At 40.7% G+C, this 23,375-nt stretch overlaps 2 protein-coding genes across 6 annotated transcripts in view; one reads left to right on the forward strand and one right to left on the reverse strand.

Annotated features, from left to right (window-relative positions):
* The window catches only part of MCM3AP (minichromosome maintenance complex component 3 associated protein), an 83,078-nt gene extending 64,973 nt beyond the window's left edge, over nt 1–18,105 (reverse strand). For all 3 annotated transcript variants that reach the window (XR_014492482.1, XR_014492483.1, XM_083362316.1), the window contains exons 1-4: nt 17,969–18,105; nt 12,177–13,398; nt 11,791–12,011; nt 8,528–8,606 (exon numbers count right to left, since the gene is read on the reverse strand). Coding sequence is in view for 1 of the 3 variants with exons in the window: in XM_083362316.1 (XP_083218442.1) it covers nt 8,528–8,606; nt 11,791–12,011; nt 12,177–13,338 (1,462 nt within the window). In the remaining 2 variants the exon portion in view is untranslated. The remainder of the gene's footprint in view (nt 1–8,527; nt 8,607–11,790; nt 12,012–12,176; nt 13,399–17,968) is intronic.
* Nucleotides 18,106–18,274: 169 nt separating this feature from the next.
* Nucleotides 18,275–23,087, forward strand: YBEY (ybeY metalloendoribonuclease). 3 transcript variants are annotated; one of them, XM_083348262.1, is made up of 6 exons: nt 18,275–18,623; nt 19,101–19,268; nt 19,466–19,708; nt 20,705–20,836; nt 22,622–22,690; nt 22,900–23,087. In XM_083348262.1, the coding sequence occupies exons 3-6, from the start codon at nt 19,499–19,501 to the stop codon at nt 22,984–22,986; spliced, it is 498 nt and encodes a 165-aa protein (XP_083204388.1). In that variant the 5' UTR covers nt 18,275–18,623; nt 19,101–19,268; nt 19,466–19,498; the 3' UTR covers nt 22,987–23,087. The 3 variants fall into 3 exon arrangements, with proteins under 3 accessions (XP_083204388.1, XP_083204390.1, XP_083204389.1); XM_083348264.1 differs by having other exon boundaries at nt 18,276–18,623; nt 19,101–19,210; XM_083348263.1 differs by lacking the exon at nt 18,275–18,623 and having other exon boundaries at nt 18,657–19,708.
* Nucleotides 23,088–23,375: the final 288 nt, after the last annotated feature.

Consider the following 23,375-nt stretch of genomic DNA (forward strand, 5'->3'; position numbering starts at 1 on the left):
AGGTCTCCGTTCCTGTTTGGGGAGGTTTGGGCGCCTCCCCAAACCTCCCCAAACCTCGGCAGGTCTCCGTTCCTGTTTGGGGAGGTTTGGGCGCCTCCCCAAACCTCGGCAGGTCTCCGTTCCTCCGCGCAGACCTGCCGACCTTTGGGGAGGTTTGGGCGCCTCCCCAAACGTCCCCAAACCTCGGCAGGTCTCCGTTCCTGTTTGGGGAGGTTTGGGCGCCTCCCCAAACCTCCCCAAACCTCGGCAGGTCTCCGTTCCTCCGCGCAGACCTGCCGACGTTTGGGGAGGTTTGGGCGCCTCCCCAAACGTCCCCAAACCTCGGCAGGTCTCCGTTCCTCCGCGCAGACCTGCCGACCTTTGGGGAGGTTTGGGCGCCTCCCCAAACGTCCCCAAACCTCGGCAGGTCTCCGTTCCTGTTTGGGGAGGTTTGGGCGCCTCCCCAAACGTCCCCAAACCTCGGCAGGTCTCCGTTCCTCCGCGCAGACCTGCCGACCTTTGGGGAGGTTTGGGCGCCTCCCCAAACGTCCCCAAACCTCGGCAGGTCTCCGTTCCTGTTTGGGGAGCTTTGGGCGCCTCCCCAAACCTCCCCAAACCTCGGCAGGTCTCCGTTCCTCCGCGCAGACCTGCCGACCTTTGGGGAGGTTTGGGCGCCTCCCCAAACCTCCCCAAACCTCGGCAGGTCTCCGTTCCTGTTTGGGGAGGTTTGGGCGCCTCCCCAAACCTCCCCAAACCTCGGCAGGTCTCCGTTCCTCCGCGCAGACCTGCCGACCTTTGGGGAGGTTTGGGCGCCTCCCCAAACGTCCCCAAACCTCGGCAGGTCTCCGTTCCTGTTTGGGGAGGTTTGGGCGCCTCCCCAAACGTCCCCAAACCTCGGCAGGTCTCCGTTCCTCCGCGCAGACCTGCCGACCTTTGGGGAGGTTTGGGCGCCTCCCCAAACGTCCCCAAACCTCGGCAGGTCTCCGTTCCTGTTTGGGGAGGTTTGGGCGCCTCCCCAAACGTCCCCAAACCTCGGCAGGTCTCCGTTCCTCCGCGCAGACCTGCCGACGTTTGGGGAGGTTTGGGCGCCTCCCCAAACCTCCCCAAACCTCGGCAGGTCTCCGTTCCTGTTTGGGGAGTTTTGGGCGCCTCCCCAAACCTCCCCAAACCTCGGCAGGTCTCCGTTCCTCCGCGCAGACCTGTCGACCTTTGGGGAGGTTTGGGCGCCTCCCCAAACCTCCCCAAACCTCGGCAGGTCTCCGTTCTTCCTGCCGACCTTTGGGGAGGTTTGGGCGCCTCCCCAAACCTCCCCAAACCTCGGCAGGTCTGCGCGGAGGAACGGAGACCTGCCGAGGTTTGGGGAGGTTTGGGGAGGTTTGGGGAGGCGCCCAAACCTCCCCAAACAGGAACGGAGACCTGCCGAGGTTTGGGGACGTTTGGGGAGGCGCCCAAACCTCCCCAAAGGTCGGCAGGTCTGCGCGGAGGAACGGAGACCTGCCGAGGTTTGGGGACGTTTGGGGAGGCGCCCAAACCTCCCCAAACAGGAACGGAGACCTGCCGAGGTTTGGGGACGTTTGGGGAGGCGCCCAAACCTCCCCAAAGGTCGGCAGGTCTGCGCGGAGGAACGGAGACCTGCCGAGGTTTGGGAACGTTTGGGGAGGCGCCCAAACCTCCCCAAACAGGAACGGAGACCTGCCGAGGTTTGGGGACGTTTGGGGAGGCGCCCAAACCTCCCCAAAGGTCGGCAGGTCTGCGCGGAGGAACGGAGACCTGCCGAGGTTTGGGGACGTTTGGGGAGGCGCCCAAACCTCCCCAAACAGGAACGGAGACCTGCCGAGGTTTGGGGAGGTTTGGGGAGGCGCCCAAACCTCCCCAAACAGGAACGGAGACCTGCCGAGGTTTGGGGACGTTTGGGGAGGCGCCCAAACCTCCCCAAAGGTCGGCAGGTCTGCACGGAGGAACGGAGACCTGCCGAGGTTTGGGGAGGTTTGGGGAGGCGCCCAAACCTCCCCAAACAGGAACGGAGACCTGCCGAGGTTTGGGGACGTTTGGGGAGGCGCCCAAACCTCCCCAAAGGTCGGCAGGTCTGCGCGGAGGAACGGAGACCTGCCGAGGTTTGGGGACGTTTGGGGAGGCGCCCAAACCTCCCCAAACAGGAACGGAGACCTGCCGAGGTTTGGGGACGTTTGGGGAGGCGCCCAAACCTCCCCAAAGGTCGGCAGGTCTGCGCGGAGGAACGGAGACCTGCCGAGGTTTGGGGACATTTGGGGAGGCGCCCAAACCTCCCCAAACAGGAACGGAGACCTGCCGAGGTTTGGGGACGTTTGGGGAGGCGCCCAAACCTCCCCAAAGGTCGGCAGGTCTGCGCGGAGGAACGGAGACCTGCCGAGGTTTGGGGACGTTTGGGGAGGCGCCCAAACCTCCCCAAACAGGAACGGAGACCTGCCGAGGTTTGGGGACGTTTGGGGAGGCGCCCAAACCTCCCCAAAGGTCGGCAGGTCTGCGCGGAGGAACGGAGACCTGCCGAGGCTTGGGGAGGTTTGGGGAGGCGCCCAAACCTCCCCAAACAGGAACGGAGACCTGCCGAGGTTTGGGGAGGTTTGGGGAGGCGCCCAAACCTCCCCAAACAGGAACGGAGACCTGCCGAGGTTTGGGGACGTTTGGGGAGGCGCCCAAACCTCCCCAAAGGTCGGCAGGTCTGTGCGGAGGAACGGAGACCTGCCGAGGTTTGGGGACGTTTGGGGAGGCGCCCAAACCTCCCCAAACAGGAACGGAGACCTGCCGAGGTTTGGGGACGTTTGGGGAGGCGCCCAAACCTCCCCAAAGGTCGGCAGGTCTGCGCGGAGGAACGGAGACCTGCCGAGGTTTGGGGAGGTTTGGGGAGGCGCCCAAACCTCCCCAAAGGTCGGCAGGAGGAACGGAGACCTGCCGACGAGCCGCGGCTACACAGGGTATTCCTGTGTATTCAGGCTTGCAAAATGGCGGATCGAGCCTCTGCTGGCGGCAGAGGCTTGCAGAACGGCGGATCGGCTTATACTCGAGTCAATAACTTTTTCCAGTTTTTGGGGGTGAAATTGGGGGTCTCGGCTTATACTCGAGTCGGCTTATACTCAAGTATATACGGTAATCTTGCTTTATGTATTACCTCTCCTGTAACACTTTCTTTCAGTTTAAAAACCCATTTACATCCAATTAACTTTTCTGTTTTAGGTATTTTAACCTCTTGATAAACATTAAGATCTTGCAAAGACTTTATTTCTTTATCCATAGCTACTTTCCAATTCTTTCTTTCATTCTCAGGATACATTTTTATTTCTTCAACATTAGAAGGTTCAATGTCTATTTGACAAATTAAACCTGCCTCGAAACGATCAGGCTGTCGTCTTTCCCTGTTAGACCTTCTGAGAATTATTGGACTTATAGGTACATTTACATTATTATCTTCTTCCTCTCCTGTCTCCACTATCAGTGGTTCTTGTTTGATCTCTCTAGCAGGTTCCTCCTCTTCTTTATCACTTTCATTTGAGGAGTTAGTTAAATCTTGTTGAGGAATATATACAATATCTTCTACCCTTTCCCAGCCTGACTGTTCTTGAAAAACAGCGCTAGAACTACAATAAATGTTTTTAGTACCTTTCTCCCAGAACCGATAAGACTTATGGTTTAACTCATAGCCAACAAAAAATAACTGTTTAGCTCTATGTTCTCCTTTATTTCTTATTGAACTTGGAATATGTACCCAAGCAGGTGTCCCAAATGTGTGAATATAACTAAGATTTGGTTTTCTCTTATACCATAAGGTATAAGGAATTTTACCTGTAGCTGAACTAACCACATTGTTTAAAATATGATTAGCACATTTGCTGCTTCTCCCCATAAGCTATCAGGTAAACCAGAATCTTCAATCATAGATCTAATCATAGCTTGCAATGTTTGGCCCCTCCGTTCAACAAATGCATTATGCTGAGGTCTATAAGGAGCTGTACGTCTATGCTCTATTCCCTCTGAAACTAACAGCTCATTGAACTGTTTATTAACAAACTCAGTTCCATTGTCTGTTATTATGGTTTTTACATTTAACTGAGTTTTCCTTTGTACAAACTTGAGCCAATTAGATATTGTTTGTATAGTTTCAGTTTTTGACGTGAGTAGATAACAGAACCCATATCTGCTATAATGGTCTAGAATATTTAATATGTAGCAAGCACCCCCTAAACTGGGTTTCATAGGACCTATCAAATCCATAAATACCAGTTCTAATGGAGTTGTGGTTTTAAATCCATCTAACCTATTAGCTGGTGCTGCCCTGCTCTTTTCTCTACCACATACGTTACACTGCAGATATTTCTTACAAGCCTTTAACTTAAACCCATTAGACAAAGCTACAGTTCTTTTTAGTGTATTAAAATTCACATGACCCAATCTTCTATGTAATAAATGAATACATTCATCATGTGGTTTTTGATTTGTACAAGTAGTAGCCATTATAATAGGATCATTGCAAATTACAAACAAACCGTCTTTCATATTAGCTATTAAGTTCACTTCATTCTTTTGAATAAGACATTCCTCCCCTTGGAAAGTAACTTTAAAACCTGCTTCCAATAATGCCTTAACTGATAATAGATTATAATCACATCTGGGAACATATAGCATTTCCAAATTTTGTTTTAAAAATGAACAGTAAACCTTACCCTCTCCAGAGACCTTGACTCTCCAGCCATTAGCCATAGAAATATATTTTCTACTAGACCTTATATTCTCAAAATCCCTTTTTATTTTTGAAATACAGTGTGTAGCTCCACTATCTACCACCCACCAATTGTGGTTATTAGTAGTTCTATTAGCTACAGCTACATTAATCAGCTTTTTATTCTTTCTATGGTTTTCCTTTCTCTGACAATTACTATTCTGACAAAACTTAGCAATATGTCCCTTTAACCCACAATTAAAGCATTTCCTTAAAATATAAGCAGATTCAGTCTTCTTTATTTCTTGTTGCAATGGCTCTCTCAACTGTTTTCTCTCCATACGACATCTTGATTCTTCCAACAACCTTCCAGTTATTGAAGAAACAGTTAGGTCTTCTTTGGACAAAACCTCCAAGGACGATACAAAGGCATCGTAGCTCTCATCCAATGATGATAAAATGATGTAAACCTGGTGAAGCTCTGAGAAAATAAGTTCTTTTTCTTGCAGTTCCAACAAAGTTGCTTTTATAAAGTTAAGGTGAGCTAACATATCGCCATTCTTTTCCAGTCTAGCTCTAAATAGCTTTCTGGTAAGATTTATATGAGCACCAACACTGTCCCGAACAAAAATCTTTTTCAACTTAGCCCAACATTTAGCAGCAGATTCTTCTCCACGCACATGGACTAGCTGTTGGTCTCCTAATGTTAGCCCAATGATAGATAAAGCCTTATCATTGTCTTTATTGAAGTCTACAATCTTCTTGTTATCTTCTTCATTAGTTGGATCCCAGGCAGTTACATCAGGAGGATTATGGACTATTTTCCAAAGACCTTGATTTTGTAATAACAAACTACATTGTGTAGACCAGGATACGTAGTTTGACCCATTAAGCCGGGTAATGCAGAATGGATTGAATAGTCCTTGTGCCATTGTCTGAATTTGAAAACTCAGTTAGGAAATATAAATACAATACTGTGCCTGTCCTCAGCACCACACTGGATCTGGGCCCATAACCATTGTTAGAATATGTTGTTGAAAAAATGGTTTGTTTAACAGAGTATTATTAATACACAGTGGAAGTTGTACTGGGACTTTTAGGCAAACAGTAATGCACTAACACGAGTTTTATAACTTATTTTTACTCAGACAACAAAAAGAAACACAGTAAGAAATAGTCTAAGTATCAATCCAGTATCATGCACATAAAAGTCAATCCATAAAAAACATAGTATCAAAATACAAAAGCTGCTTACCAATATCAAAAACAATATACACTGTAGCAAGCAGTTGATTCTTGAGAGAATAAATATCAAGTTAGCAAACAAGAGAACAAGAGGTATCCAAACACTAACATCAAACACATATACAAGAGCAACTACGTGTAACATCTAACTCTCTTTTATGTGGAATAATTACAGCCACACCCTTAGGCCGTTTAACTCCTTAAAGGTGCTTTTACTCCATTATATAATATTGTCACCCAAATCAAGTTTAATCTTTAACAGTAGGCAACCTCGGCTCTTTTATGACTCATGGACTTCAACTCCCAGAATAGCTGGCTCAGGAATTCTGGGAGTTGAAGTCCATGAGTCATAAAAGAGCCGAGGTTGCCTACCCCTGCTTTTGGGAGTATCGTATAGATTTTTGACTGCTAGTCATGAAAATAACCTGTAATTTAACCTATTATATACCGTTGTATAGAAATCTTCTGTTTTTACACAATAGCAATGTATACCCTTTAGTACCTGTGAGCTATGCTCATACATGAAACACATAGAAACATTGAATTATTATTGAAGCACATTCAGTACACCAAATACACCTGAAATATCCCTGGAGATCTAAAAGTAGTGGCTCTGCTGCTTGGAAAGCAGCTCAGATATACCAAGTACTATTGTGGCATATGCCAATGGGACAATGTTACAAGAGAGTCACATTACGTTAAAAATAAATGGCCACTCTGAAAGAATTTGGTTCCAGGACAGAAAAATGTGGCACATGAAACACTTGTTGACCCCAGAAATATATTTTTGCCTCCATTTCACATAAAACTCTAACTGGTGAAAAATTTTGTGAAAGCAATGAATAAGAACAATGAAGGTTTTTGTTATTTGAGACATGTTTCAACAATAACTGATGCCAAGATTAAGAAAAGCATTCTGTTGGTCCACATATCAAATACATCATCAGTGACAAGTGGTTTGAAGATCTGTTACTGGGGGCCAGAGAAAATTACCTGTAAAGTATTTAAGGATGTTATTGAGAAGTTTTTTGGTGAACTACAGAGCACCAAACTGCATTTAGCTGATCAACAAACTTCTTACAGCATACAAAACCATGAAATGCAACATGTCACTGAAGATTCTTTTCTACATTCACACTTGGACGCCTTTTCCGAAAATCTAGTCAGTGATGTACATGCTGAAAGATTTCACCAGGACACTGACACAATGGAAAATCAGTGTCAGGGCAACTGGAATCCATTAATGCTGGCTAATTATTGTTGGACACTGCAGCTAAATGTATCAGACACCGAGTAGAAACAAAAATCAGCAACAAAGCACTTTTAGCCCTGTTGAACTCATGTAGTGAGTTGGAAACATTATGTGATTAAATACATTATAGTCATTAAGAGTTAATTTCATATTTGTCCAGGCATCTACATTTACTGTTATTCTAAAATTGTATTTGTGTTCAGTTTGAAGGAGTCTATCATATCAGCAAAAGTTTTCAGGAAGCCAAACCTTCGGGGGGGGGGGGGGAATTGTTGTCCAGTATTACTGATAAACTGAATTTATTTCAGAAACATTATGAAACATAATCTAGAAAATGAAACACATTGGAATGGATTTAAAATGTAAACATATGCAGACATTAAAATAAGTTAGGCAACAGTACAGAATGACAACCCCTGCTTTAAATATTACTTCTAGTTTAAGTGGTGAATTTTGTACCTGATTTACTTGCTCTACCTTTATCCTTCTTTTTAAGAGTTTCCCAAACAGTATCATAATTAAAAGAGAAAAAAGCTTCCTGATCTCTTAATGCTGTGCTATATAATTGTTCATCCTGCCTATGTAAAAAAATAAGAGAGTTTTGAGAATAAAGGAAATGTCAACATTGCAGTTAGGTTGTGACTTCTACCATGCTCTAGTTCTGCACTCTTGAGGACTGAGGCCAGAAAATCTATACCGTTGTTGTTGTTGGTGGTGGTGGTGTTGGGGGTGTGTGTTGGTTCTCTTGTTTTAATTTGTATGTGACAGGATTAAAACATGCTCATTTTGCTATAATCCCTCCAACTTTCCCCTCAACCCCTTCTACTTTCTCACTTCTTTTAACCCGAGTGTTTTTCTGGGGTGCAATTTTATTGCATAGCACAAAAATAAAATACCTCTCAGACATTTCTCATGTTCAGACTGAGTAATACTAGATTCCCCCCATCCCTAACCTTAAACTTTCCTTCTCCTGGCCTAAAAGAGGACAAAGTAGAGTTCAGAAACAGTAACCTTCAGTTCTGAGAGTCTGCAACTTTTAGTACAGCCAATTTAAATAAATCATTTTAATAAACCTCCATTGATTAAAATTAACCATTGCTTGCTAGTTTCAAATGACATAACAAGTGATAATTAATCAAAGGCTGAACTAAAAGCTTTTCATACAGGAAGAAATGATGTGGGAAAGCTAAGGAGGTAACACTGCTCATGCATGTCTCACTAAGTCACAAAATGTAATAAAAGGTTCAGACATTGCCAGTGGACCTTTACAAAGAATCCCACAATATACAGTATATAGTCTCTATGAAACACAAAATATTTACAATATTTTAATATTGGATCTTTAAAGCAAAGTAGCTTACTTGGTTTCTTTTTATGCCAATTTGTCACTATATCCTTGTGTAAGTCTTTTACTTTCTTTCTAGCCAAAACAGCAGATGCCTAGAAGGAGAAAAGGTTAGTTAGGAACAAAGTAGCATACAAAATGTTATATAACATGATTTAATGACAGCATCTGTTTATTATATAAGGAAGACTTTTAAAAATTACTCATCCTTAATAGGAAACAGGATTTTTTTGTGAGAGGAAATATTCCAATATAACACTAGAGGCAGGATTTACATGAAATGTCCATATTCTCTAATGAAACAGAGTCACAACTTGAGATAAGTTGCATATACATTTCAGGCACAAAATAAAGCAAATTATTAGAATAAGAAAATCAAGAAGTAAAGTAGTGAAAAACTGCAACACAGAATATATTTATTTAATGGAAGAAGATGGACATGGTTTTAAAATCTGAAGATAAAACATCAATAATCTGCACTATGATAATGATATTAGTCTCATAGCTAAAAATGTAAAGGATCAGCAACCTCTAACAATAAAAGTCAAGGAGCACAATGAAAAAAACAAGACTAAAATTAAATGACCCCCAAACTAAAGATAATAGAAACAACAACCAGACTTAGAACAGACAACTGAAGCGGTGGATAGCTTCTGTTTTTAAGGATCAACTAAAAACAACAGTAAATGAACAAGCAGTCAAGAAATATGCCACAAACTAGCACTTGGTAGAGCATCTATAAAGGCCATGGAAAAGATATTTAGATGCCTATATAATTAATTTGTATAGGGTTAGGGTTTTTTAAAATAACATTCTTAATACTTAGCAAACAGCATATTGTCTGGGTTCATGTTTTTTAAAAAAGTAAGAATTAATTTCTATATGATCATAATTAATGTTAATCGCTCAATAATCTTCTTCTTACTAGTATATATTCAATGTTACATAGTACATATACTTTCCTTTCTCTCTAACTCACTTTTCTAAGCACTGATAAAAATTGTCCCATGTTCTAAAGTACATTGAATCTTATTTCTCTTTTATCTTTAATATCAATCTGTTCGTTTCTGCACAATCTAAAATTTTCTTAATTAGTTCTTCTTCTGTTGGTAGGTTTTCATTTTTCCAATATTGGGCAAATACAATTCTTGCTGTACTTAATACATGTAAAATTAAGTATATACAATCTTTCTCATAGTTTACTTCTTTTATGCCTAACAGGAACAGTTCTGGCTTGAAATCTATGTTTATACTTATTGATGCTTTTGAACTTTACTATTGGAGTAAACGTCTGAGAATACCATGGACAGCTACAAAAACAAATAAACGGATCATCAAACATCAAATGACCAGCTCAAATTATCTCCTTTGGATACATGTGTGAAGACCTAGATTTCTGGAGAAAGCTCTAATTCTGGGAAAGACAGAAAGAACAAGAAGAGGATAAGCAGCAGCAAGTTCAATGGACTCAGTTATACTGGTGATAAGTGCATCGTTGGAAAACCTGAGAGACCAGATTAAATACAGATTGCTGTGGAGAAAATCTATCCATGTGATCATTAAGAGTTCACACTGATTTGATAGCACATAATCAGTTAATTCAGTTTATATATTTTAATATCAGGTATCTATCAGGGAAACCAGATATGGGTGCAAAAATATAAAGCACTCTAAAACCAGGATCCCCACCTTTAAAGTGAAGTGGGGATATTTGGAGTATGCAGTCCAGGTTGAAAAATTATTTGCTCTTTGATCCCAAAGTGATAATTGAAAGGACATAAATGCCATTGAGCTCTTTTGTGAGAAGGAAGGATAAGCTTACTGCTGCAATACTGAGAGATATATAAGCATGAAGAATAATTTAGGACAGAGATTTGTACAAGTATTGCTTTTTCCAGTAGGAAAAAAAAGTAAATTATAGATTGGGGCAGGATAGAAATTTGAAGAAAAAATTATATATTATCTATTTATAACTAACTATAATAATTGTTTATTATTATTATGCTATGAATTAATATAAAAGCTCCTACAACTGAGGTGCTTTTACAAGCTTTATTTTCAATTAGCCAAAAACATTTTACTGTTTCATATAAATATCAAAAATACATACAAATGTAAATTAAGGAACTCTCATCTGAAATTATATGAACTTTCTTTTCCATAATTTGGAGGCTGAATAAATAATGTGGAATGAACAGGAGTCCCTTTCTTAAAATGGAACATTTTCTAGTCCTGGCAATCTCTTATAGGAATCTAAGACAATGCAAAGATGATTTTCTTGAATTTTTAGTAAAATCTGATCTGAGAAAATGGCAGAGCAAAAAAGAATAAATTGTGCATCAAGTTTCTCATTCAGTGAAATGTGAAAGATAACCAGGCTTGATAAGATCCTGGAACATTTTGCTTTACCATAAGATGCTCCTACAATTCCCCCCCCCACACACACACACACAAAGACACAAAGAAGTGCAATAATGCCAAATAATTAAAATATTTTAGAACAGGTCCAATGAGATTTGTTTGTCAAAGTGTAAGAACTGAGAAGGAATACTCTTTACTAGAAGATTTCATATATCTTCTGCCATCAGAAGCTATTGGGAAAAATCATCTTCTCTATAGAGGTTTTTCTTCATTCTCCCCCAGAATTCATATAGTATTGATAATTATACTGTCCATCTATCCCATATTTATTAAGTACATGGATATCTGGAGTACAATGAAAAAAGTTGTATCTGTAGTAATTATTATAGTATCTAATTAGCACATGTACAGCCTACATCTTGTATGAAATCCACTCTCACTCATTCACTGAATGAGGAAATTGGTCCCTCAAGAGGGCAAATGTCTGTTTGATATGCCAATAGTTTTTCTGTCTCAATTTTCCACAATAATTTATTTTTTCCAGGGATTTTCCATTTAAAAGGATGCAATTTCTACTATTAAGAAAATGTCAACATGCAGACCTGATATCGATTAGAAAGTTTTATGTCATGAAGTTAACTATTTGGAAAACAAAAATATGTTTTTGAAGGCTAAGTAAAATAATTATTTTATAGTCACCATTTCTATAATACATATTATAAACTGCAACTCAGAATAGCCACTGATATCCCAATAATTTTAATGAAATTTGTGTTTAATTGCAACTTAGTGTGGCCAACATTAAATTGCAAAATATGACAACAGTCAACCGACTTTAGAAGCATACGGAGTAAATTTCCCTTTAAGTCTAATATATATCCTCTATAGACATTAATCTTCTGATATTTTAAAACTCACATGATCAAAACAGCGTACAATGGCAAGCTTTTTGTTACGGTTGGTACGGATTTGTTGGATTTTAATAAACTTCTCAAAATGTTTGTGAAGAACATTTCTGTCATTTAGATGATCAGGAATATTTTTACACTGGATGGCTGTCAGTTCACTTGGTGAGCATCTGAGGCTTTCTATGCTCCCAGTGCTCCGATTTCGACGCAAAGGGTTTGAGGCAGCAGAATCTGGAAGTAATCGAATAGTGATTAAAAATAAGCACATATTTCAGTCACATCTATCTATCAATTAAAATGCAAAATGCTCTACTTATAAGCAGACCTCTACTTACAATGTAATTAATTGCAACCATTTCCACTTTCATTTGATTCTTTTTAAACTCTGCTACTTACCATGTTTCAATTTTCCCTTTTCTTCTTTTCTTAGTGTTGATATTGGTTTAGCCATTATAAAACCAGACTGACTTCCCCCTGCCACACTCGTTGATACCATTTCTCCAGATTCAATGGGAACACGCTCAATTTTAGATTCCTTTTTGTTGCTTTTCAGAACATCTTGTAATACTCTACCAAATAGACCTTGTGTAGGCGGACGATTCAATCTAACAGGACGCTTATTAGAAGCATGATCACTCCTTGATGGAGGTTCTAGTTCATCAGTGTCATAATCATGATGCCTTAGGGAAAGCTCTTGTTCTTCTTTCCTTTTCATTCCCTTCCCAAGAGTGGGAAGTGGGTCACTTGGGATTAACAAATCTTCATGTTCCATCTTGTTAGCTTTGTTAACTTGGAAAGTATCTCTCAAAGGCAAAGATGAGTTTGAAAAAGAAGAAAAACTACCAGGACTTGTAAAGAGAGCCATAGGTCTTTTTTTATCATCTGCTAGAGTCTTACTCGGTAAAGAAGTACTGAAAGAAACTGCTGAAGTACTGCTACTACTGACTGGTTTGGAAAAATTGAAACCAGTATTAGTTGAACTGCTGCTTTCCTGAGAAATGACAAAAGGGGTTAATTTTCCTGCACCGCCTGTAAAAGAAAAAGAAGAAACAGCCGAAGTTGGTATTTTCTCTTGTTCTGAATTAGTCCCAAAGATAGGTTTGAACACTGCATTTTCAGGACTTTTGAAACCAAAATCTGATCTCACAAAACCACCACTTGAAGTTTCTCCAAGCACAGTTCCAAAAGCAGAAGTACTCTGAGAATTGCCAAGATTTGCAGGTGGTCTGAAACTAAACCCAGGTTTGCTGGGAACAGAAGCAGTCATTGGTGCAGAAGTCACAAATGTTGTTGTTTGTCCAAGAGAACATGACTGTGTAAACCCGGGAAGTTGCCCAAATCCCAGGCCTTGCCCTGAAGAATTATGCAATCCTGAAGAAACAGTAAAGTCAGACAAGTGAGTAAATCCTGGATTCTTTACTCCTCCACTGTTCAATCCAAAGAGAGAAAGCTGATTAAACTGTAATGGTGGCTGACTTGAAAACATTCCAGTTGACACACCAGATGATGCTTGAAACACTCCTGATGGATGTCCACCGAAAGGAGTATTTGGATTCATTTTTGGTGTTAATATATAAACAGCTTTTGTCTAGACTCCTTTGGCTTTCATCTTTTAGTCCTGGAATATACAATGTAAGTCATAAAAATTAATGAACAAAACAATCCTTTTAAGCTGATTTTTTTTTTAAAAAAAAAGACAGTACTGTATTTTATTTGTTCCATTTCTATCCTACTTTAATCCAAAGCAACTCTTGGGCTGATTTGCAATGTTATTTTCCAACAAGACATATTCCAATTTAAGAACTGAATAGTGCTATCTAAGGTATACCTCCCCTTCATGGATTACTGCCTTGTCGTGGCGAAGGGGCTTGCGTAATTCAATGAAGCTATGAGCTATGCCGTGCAGGGCCACCCAAGACGGACAGGTCATAGCAGAGAGTTCTGATAAAACGTGATCCACTGGAGAAGGAAATGGCAACCCACTCCAGTATCTTTGCCATGAAAATCCCATGGACAGTACCAAAAGGCAAAACGATATGATGCTGGAAGATGAGCCCCTCAGGTTGGAAGGCATCCAATATGCTACTGGGGAAGAGCAGACGGCTAGTACTAGTAGCGCCAGAAAGAATGAAGCAACTGGGCCAAAGCCAAAAGGACACTCAGCTGTGGATGTATCTGGTGGTGAAAGGAAAGTCTGATTCTGTAAAGATATTTTCTCCATAGGAACCTGGAATGTAAGATCCATGAATCAAGGCAAGCTGGACGTGGTCAAACAAGAGATGACAAGATTGAACATCGACATCTTAGGAATCAGTGAACTAAAATGGACAGGAATGGGTGAATTTAATTCAGATGACCATCAGGTATACTACTGCGGGCAAGAATCCCTCAGAAGAAATGGAGTAGCCTTCATAGTCAATAAAAAAGTAGGAAAAGCAATACTGGGATACAACCCTCAAAATGACAGAATGATCTCAGTTCAAATCCAAGGCAAACCATTCAATATCACAGTAGTCCAAGTCTATGCCCCAACCACCAGTGCTGAAGAGGATGAAATTGACCGGTTCTATGAAGCCCTACAGCACCTTATAGAACTAACACCCAAAAATGATGTCCTTATCATCATGGGAGATTGGAATGCTAAAGTAGGAAGCCAAAGGATAACTGGAATAACAGGCAAGTTTGGCCTTGGAGTACAAAATGAAGCAGGGCACAGGCTGATAGAATTTTGTCAAGAGAATACGATGGTCATAGCAAACACTCTTTTCCAACAACCCAAGAGACGGCTTTACACATGGACATCACCAGACGGTCAACACAGAAATCAGATTGACTATATGCTCTGCAGCCAAAGATGGAGAAGCTCTATACAGTCAGTAAAAACAAGACCAGGAGCTGACGGTGGCTCAGACCATGAGCTTCTCATTGCAAAGTTTAGGCTTAAACTGAAGAAAGTAGGAAAAATCACTAGGCCACTCAGGTATGAATTAAATCATATCCCTGTTCAATATACAGTAGAGGTGACAAATAGATTTAAGGAATTAGATCTGATAGACAGAGTGCCTGAAGAACTATGGACGGAGGTTCGCAACATTGGGCAAACATGGGCATGATAAAGGACCAAAATGGCAGGGACCTAACAGAGGAAGAAAAGATTAAGAAGAGGTGGCAAAATTACACAGAAATATACAAGAGCTTAACGTCCCTGATAACCACAATGAGGTGGTCACTGACCTTGAGCCAGACATCCTAGACTGTGAAGTGAAGTGGGCCTTAGGAAAGCTGAGCAACAACAAAGCTAGTAGAGGTGACAGTATTCCAGCTGAGCTATTCAAAATCTTAAAAGTCGGTGCAGTAAAAGTACTACACTCAATTTGCCAGCAAATTTAGAAAACTCAACAGTGGCCACAGGATTGGAAAAGATCAGTTTTCATTCCAATTCCAAAGAAAGGCAGTGCCAAAGAATGTTCAAACTATCGCACCATTGCACTCATTTCACATGCTAGTAAAGCTATGCTTAAAATCCTACCAGCTAGACTCCAGCAGTATGTGGATCGAGAACGAGAAGTACAGGCAGGATTTCGAAGAGATAGAGGAACTAGAGATCAAATTGCCAACATACGCTGGATCATGGAGAAAGCTAGGGAGTTCCAGAAAAACATCTTCTTCTGCTTCATTGACTATGCTAAAGCCTTTGATTGTGTGGATCACAACAAACTGTGGCAAGTTCTTAATGAAATGGGAGTACCAAACCATCTTAATTGTCTCTTGAGAAACCTATATGCGAGTCAAGAAGCAATAGTGGGAACTGGACATGGAACCACTGATTGGTTCAAAATTGCGAAAGGAGTCCGGCAAGGCTGTATACTGTCACCCTGCCTATTTAACTTATATGCAGAGCACATAATGAGAAAGGCAGGGCTAGACGAATCAAAAGTTGGAATTAAGATTGCTGGGAGAAATATCAACAACCTAAGATACGCAGATGATACCACTCTAATAGCAGAAAGTGAAGAGGAACTAAAGAGCCTCTTGTTGCAGGTGAAGAAGGAGAGTGCAAAGGTTGCCTTGAAACTTAACATTAAGAAAACCAAGATCATGGCACCCGGCCCTCTCAATTCCTGGCAAATAGATGGGGAAGAAATGGAGGTAGTGATCGATTTTATTTTCCTGGGCTCCAAGATCACCGCAGATGGGGACTGCACCCAAGAAATTAAAAGATGCTTGCTCCTGGGGAGGAAAGCCATGGCAAATCTAGACAGCACACTAAAAAGCAGAGATATCACCCTGCCAACAAAAGTGCGTATAGTCAAGGCTATGGTCTTCCCAGTTGCAATGTATGGCTGTGAAAGTTGGACCATAAGAAAGGCTGAGTGCCAAAGAATTGAGGCCTTTGAACTATGGTACTGGAGAAGACTCCTGCGAGTCCCTTGGACTACAAGGCTTTCAAACCGGTCAGTCCTAGAGAAGATCAACCCCGACTGCTCTTTAGAAGGCCAGATCCTGAAGTTGAAACTCAAATACTTTGGCCACCTAATGAGAAGGATGGACTCACTGGAGAAGAGCCTAATGCTGGGAAAGATTGAGGGCAAGAGAAGAAGGGGACGACAGAGAATGAGGTGGCTGGATGGAGTCACTGAAGCAGTAGGCATGAGCTTGAACGGACTCCAGAAGATGGCAGAGGACAGGAAGGCCTGGAGGAACATTGTCCAAGGGGTCGTGATGGGTTGGACACAACTTCGCAGCTAACAACAACAAGGTATACCTCAAATGCATCTCATCTGCATCTAAGATACAAATGCAACATGGTATCTCATTAAAACTACACAACTCATTAGAAAACACTGAGCACTTCTCTCACCGTCAAACCTAATTTGAAACTAAACTACAATTTTAAATACAAGTATCTCACCATAAATCACTTGTGGAATAACAACTTATTATTCTGTTTACAGGCCCAAATCATTTAAGATAATAGTTTAAAAATCAAGTTGTAAAGAAAGAAAAATGCTAATCAAATTTACACAAAAATATTTTTATTTATTTATTTTTATTTTAATCCCATTTATATCCCGCCCTTCTCCGAAGACTCAGGGCAGTTTACAATCTAAGCACAAATCAATGTGCTTCGCAATAGCCTTCACTCTATGTATATGCCTGCTTATTAGGTTTTATATGATTTTATTCTCACAAAAAATACATCTTCAGTACATAAGAAAATACATAAGAAAATAAATAAATACTGTATTTATTTGACTTATATATCACCATCATGTAACTCACTAAACTGTGGGGAGGTACATAAAAGCTCATTTCTGCCATCCCTCATCAATCATCCCTAATTACCATCTTGGGCTTTCTGAAAAGCCACACTTTCTATTCCTTTCTAAAGCAGAGCAGGGATAGGGCTGAACAGACCTCTGGGAGAAAGGTAACCCAAAGGACAAGAATGATGATAGAGAAGAAAGCCATCCAGGAGCTCACAAAATGGCGTTGTTTATGCCAATGTTTCACAGCTATCAGCCTTGCGAGGTAATCACAAGGTAGAATCACACCCAGAAGATTCTTATCCAACAATTCTCCTGGATATGGCTCTTCCTCATACTTCCCAGGGTCATTCTCACACACAATTACATACAACAACCTTCGCAGCTTAAACTCCCCAAATACCTCAGCCAGTCGAAGTTGAGAACTACTGGCTTCAGTGATGGGACTGGACCTTGCTCAACCTGCCACATTTGTAGCATGGGCAGAGGCAATTGGAGAAAGATGGTGCCATCGCTACTCCAGCCCTTAGCCACGTAGGCTTTTATGGTTGAGAACCCAACACCTGAAACTGCAATTTAAACTCGATACGCTGGATACTGCATAAAGCTGAACTTCTTTTAATCTGTTCTGAATCTTACGCCAACTCCACTGGATAACCCTTTATTCATAAATGAATAGAGAATTTCTACACACGTTAACCAAAGTTGAAATCTAGCCCAAGCATGGAAGTGCTCCCCTCTCTTGATCATTATGCCTGCCATTTGTAGTCCCAGCAACATCCATTGTAAGTACAAAGCAAGTGGCACACCATTACTTCCCTTCATCAGTCCGTAAACCTCCGACCTGAGATTTAACTATCTGCGTTGCCCGGGCCCAACAACGAGGAAAAGGAGAGAGAGAGAGAGAGAGAGAGAAGATACCTCCGAAGATGTACAGAGGACACTTTCCTCAACACTACACAATTAAGCGTGGGTCCCGAATTCCTTCTCTGTGTCGCATAAACAAACCACCATTAACCCGAAGAGGCGGAGGAGTTCAGCTCCACCCACAAAAGGGCCACCGCGCAGCTTCCCGGCTGCTCCCGCGCAGTGCGGAAGTGACGCAACGCAGAGAGTCGCATGCTCTTGCAGGATAGAATTGCAGCGTTTCTGCGGAGAGCCTAGGACAGGGGTTAGGTAACCTCGGCTATTTTAATGACTCATGGACTTCAACTCCCAGAATTCCTGAGCCAGCATAGCTGACTCAGGAATTCTGGGTGTTGAAGTCCATGAGTCATTAAAAAAAGCCGAGGTTGCCTACCTCTGGCTAGGACTCCGTTGTACACCTCTCACTGAAAATGAAGAGTCTTGAGAACAAAACAGTTTTAAAATTTAAAGGTTTCTTTTAATGGAGCTTCGTCCCTCTTTTTTTTTACGAATTCTCTTAGGTTTTTTTATATTTTTGCGAGAAATCGTGGCATATTTGAAATAGCGACTACGTCCACTTGTCGATGTGTGCGTGAGGAAGGACCCGGAAGTAGCTTTTTATACAGAGTGATTAGGGAAGTGATTAGCACGGACGAGTTTTGCGGCAAAGGTATATTCACGAAAGCCCCACTTCTAGTTTGAATGTTTTGTTCTGGATTAGAGCAGGGTTTCACAACCTTGACAACTTTTAAGATGGGTGGACTTCAGCTCTCCGAATTCCCCAGACACATACTGCGACCACCTATCTTAAAGCTACCAAGATTATGAAAGCCTGGGTTAGGGCATTCACAACCACTTTCTAAATTACAATGTCCCCTTGCAACTTACAATAACGTGTTCGTAGCAGTTGGTAGAGGGAAATGTTTCTCAACATTAGGTAACATTTCAAAAAGGGGGTGGGTAGGCACTCCTGTTTTTTCCTCTGCTTTCTTGGTGGAAGAGCAGGGCTCAGGCACAGCAATCATAACAGTTCGGTGTTACTTCTTGTCTTGCCTATATAGACTCACAAAAGCTGGGGAAGATAGAAGCATCACCTCTGCACTGTAATAGTTTTTTATGTCTCTATCTTAACATTCTGTCATTACAGATGCTGTCTTCAATTGAAAAGGGATCTGAAAAGGGCTCTGGGCACTGAACTCTAGTGAAGAAGCAGTAACCCCACAAATTTTATTGTTTAGCTTGAAGAGTGCTTTTGCTGTTAGTATATCAACTTCATCTCAGAGCCAGTTGGGCCATTTTATTCTTGATCATTCAGGTTTCATCTTCCATTCTTTTACTTTGCAAAAGCTTTTTAGGGGGTTCCTTTTTGTCTTGGGAAACCTGGCAACTCCAAAGAAAATAAGAAATATGCTACAATTCTTTTGTTATCTAAAATACTGTATTACTTCTCATTTTAAGTTGTTCCACCTGCTAGTAATTGTTAGTGGTGTCTAATCATAGTCTACTTTGCAGGGCTGTGTAAAGTTCTTCACCAATTTTTATGAGATGAGCCTGATCATACGTAATTTGCAGAGAGCTGTTCCAATCAGGAGAGTCCCACTTCGCAAGAACATAGAACAACTACGTTCTATTTTGGGTGTGCAAAAGTTTGATCTTGGTGTAATTTGTGTTGGTAATATGTACATACAGCAACTCAACAAAACTTACAGACAGAAGAATATCCCTACTGATGTGTTATCTTTTCCTTTTCATGAGGTATGTGTTTGCTCATTTATTCCTTTAGCTTTGCAGTAATTTTATCAGAAATCGGGTATTAATACATAGAACAGTATCTTCTTTATTTATATATGAGGACAATGAAGTCAGACAAATTAAGGATGATTCAGGTCCTATCCAGAAATCTTCATGTTAGAGGAAAGGACAATTACTGTGGCACATCATAAATGAAGTCCCTGAAAAACAGCATGGCTCATTACGTAAGGGTACAAACAAAAATGCATCAGTATTCATTACTGGATATTTCAGAATGTGTGAATAAATCTATACATAAAATATTACTTTTTTCAAGCTCAATTTTATAACTATTGTAATTAATACGTATGAGAAGAAAGTAAATGTAAATTTTAATGTTAATATTGATCTTAACATTTTGATATTTTATCCTGTTTTACTTTCTAGAGTCAGCACTGGACAAGATGGGCTATATATAATAAATGAGTAAATGTTTTATTATAAGTTTCTGTAGGGGGATAGCAGTACAACTGATCTCCACATTCTCTGTAATTTACTTCTAGAATTCTTGTCCAAAGCATGTTTAGATGGAAATAAATCCCATTGAAAACAGTGAATTATACTTCTGAGAGTATACCATTGGGCTTATATGGTTATACCTATATATACAATCCTGATATATAATTAATACTAAGTCATAATATAGTTTGCTTTTGGCTTAGTCCAATATGGAAATTTGTTCCAAGGAGGAAGCCATAACTTATAAATCATAATGCATAAGTGTATATTTATTGAATAAGAAGCAACCAAGTATATGTCAGAAATGGGTGAAGGAGAACAAATTAAATTCATATCTCCCTGATTCAAGTACAGTCATGCCATGTCTTTTAGTACCATAAACTGTTTAGAAATTAATATTGTATGGTCTGTTCTTAACACCCCTATTTCATTTTCTACATGGCATCTGTTTTACCAAATTGAGAACATGTACGTTACTGAATTTTCTTTGGGAAATAATAGAATCTGAAAGGTGGAGAGTTACCCCAGCCCTGTATGCAAGATGACTACAATTTGGGAGACATTTTTCTAGGAGTAGAATATATCTATCAACAGTGTGGACAGAACCACAGTGATTATACCAGTATTCTTACAGTAAGTGTACATTTATAAAAGTATTTTTATTTTAATAAAGTTCTGAAATGTTCAATTAAATGATGTATAAAAATGAAAATATTTTCATGGTTATTTCTCCAGTTATCAATAAACTTTTTGATGTCAGAAAATAAGATGTTAACGTCTCAGTCCCACTGACAGAAATCTTTCACATTTAGAATAACATACACGTAGTACACAAATCCAAATGATCACTAGATGGCAGAAACAAGTTGTCTATATCCTTTTGTTACCATCTAGTACTTGTCCAGATTTTGGCAGCACAATTCTGGTAGCCCTTTGTTTTTTGAACCGCGGTACTACTCAAAGTTAGCCCATAACATGCTTGCTTTGAGTTTGTTTTTAGCTTTCTCATTTTTTCTAGCATGTTTATTGCAATATTTTTTCTTAAACAAGTCACTAGCCTTTTTCCTTTCATAGTCAAGCTACTTAAATCATTATGCCAATTCAAAATATGAATAACTCATTAGTGAAAGCTTATGGTTACCACTCTTGTGCTTCTCAGTTGATCTTGCCAGCTCCAGTAATGTTGCCAGCTCTTTTCTAAGATCCCCACAGCTGGTCACATGACTCAGTGGAGCTATTATTAAGAAGTTGGTAAGAGTTCCAAAAGTCATGTTTTCCCTACACATTTAATCTTGGTGAAATCTAACATTGTTTTAAAATGATGTGCTATGAGGATCTAGGCTAGAAACCGGGAGACATTGTGTTCTAGTCCCACCTGAGGCATGAAAACAATCTGGGTGACCTTGGGCCACTCATTCTCTCACCCCAACCTACTTCAAAGTGGGGAAAGTAAATGAAGGGAGGAGTATTAGATATGTTGGCCAGCTAGAGTTATTTTTTTAAAAAAAACATTATAAAGGCAGAATTAAAACATCTAAAATAAAATATGGGAATAAGGTGAGTTGACAAGCTGAGTTCTCAGCAAAACCTCTTCCCAAGAAAGCAGAACTCTTGGAACGGAATTATCCCAAAAGGAACTTTTATTAGGAGAAGTTGACAGCAAGCATAGAAGGGAGGATCTGAGGGTTTCCTGCTCAGTAGGTTAAAGGAGCAAAAAGCAAACCCCAACCCAATAGTTCATCCAATCAGTTCAGACCAAACCCCAGGTGTTGTCTGCTGTGGGAATGAGGCTGATAAGACTGTTCCCAAGGCTGTGAAAATGTTGTTGGGTCTTCGCACCTTTTCTTCCGCAGCAAGAGATAAGCCAGATAGCCGGAGGCACATTCCTTTCTCACCCCAGGTTGGCATCAAGGGGAGAACAGTTCAAAGAACAAGCAGACAGAGGAAGCAGAAAGGATACATTGTAGCAGCTAAGCAAAAAGAAAAGATGCAAGAAAAGGCCCGACTAGTAAAAAGTTTTTCCCCCCCAACCAAAGAAAGGGGTTCTGACATGGGCAGATGGCATGTCCAATGTCTATCATGCTCCTTAGTCTGCCAGCTGTGTCCATTGAGGGAGAGGAAGGGTGGGATCTCACTCTTTATGAAAAAAGGGTTTGCCAACCCCTTTAGTAGAATTGCTAGCAATACAAAATGCTGTTTAAACTGAATGGCATACATTGAATAACTTGGTTCACTCTACGATTCTAACTCCTTTCCACTGACTAGGGAGAAATCACAGTGACATTTTCACAGTATTCTTTATAAATGATGACCGTTTCTATTATGATTTTAAACTATTCTGATGTGGGATTTCTCTAATATTCTATTTTGCCTGTCAGGAATATGTGAACCATTTAAAAGCTTTTTTCCCTTAAATAGGTGACAATTGCCCATGGTATGTGCCACTTGCTTGGTTATAAACACAATACAGAAACAGACTGGCAACAGGTAAGTATTCTGATTTGACAAATTCTAATTTTTCAGTTTTCTTTAGTGTTCAAAAGCTTCAAATGTGAGCTTATGTAAATGCATCCTAAGATTTTCTGATTGACTTGTTCAGTACGTTTAAATTCCAAATTTCAAATCCAAGTTTGTAAGATCAGACGTATTATTTGAAAGGAAACGTGTGCATTCACTGTGGCCTTGCTCTTTTTCAGATGTATGAAAAGGAAACACAAATTCTGCACGAGTTAAGCAAATTGACAGGCACAAACTTTGAACCTCTGTCAAAACACCATTTCTAAATGTTGTATATATATACTGTTTCATTAAAATAAATTTTCTCAATTTCTCCTTCTTCCTCAGTTGAGTACAATTACCCCCTGAACCAGTTTTGCTAGAAAATCTACTAATCACACCAGCAAAATACTTTGAAAGCTCCTAATTGCCCTCCTGCTTCCTTTTCTACCTTCAACCATCACTGCTGCTGCTCCCCCTTGAAAGCTGTGATGGCCAGGTAGTTGAACTGCTTCAAGACCAAGGCTGTTTTTCTCTTCCACCCCCACCCCTACCCAATAGTTGCACATCCAGAATAGAACCCAGCAGTATCCTCTTCCACTGAAAGTCACAACTATAACTCCTCTAATCTGAGTCACACCATCCCAAATGTGGTTGCTTTTGATTATTTTTCCCC

This window comes from Vipera ursinii, assembly GCF_947247035.1.
Source record: "Vipera ursinii genome assembly, chromosome: 1".
NCBI classification, from domain to species: domain Eukaryota; kingdom Metazoa; phylum Chordata; class Lepidosauria; order Squamata; family Viperidae; genus Vipera; species Vipera ursinii.

What these genes read in the sequence shown, in the direction of transcription:
- YBEY (XM_083348262.1), top strand. Translation starts at nt 19,499, where the DNA reads ATGAGCCTGATCATACGTAATTTGCAGAGAGCTGTTCCAATCAGGAGA. An exon ending in ATTATACCAGTATTCTTACA is followed by an intron (nt 20,837 to 22,621) that starts GTAAGTGTACAT and finishes TCCCTTAAATAG; the next exon opens with GTGACAATTGCCCATGGTAT. An exon ending in CAGAAACAGACTGGCAACAG is followed by an intron (nt 22,691 to 22,899) that starts GTAAGTATTCTG and finishes GCTCTTTTTCAG; the next exon opens with ATGTATGAAAAGGAAACACA.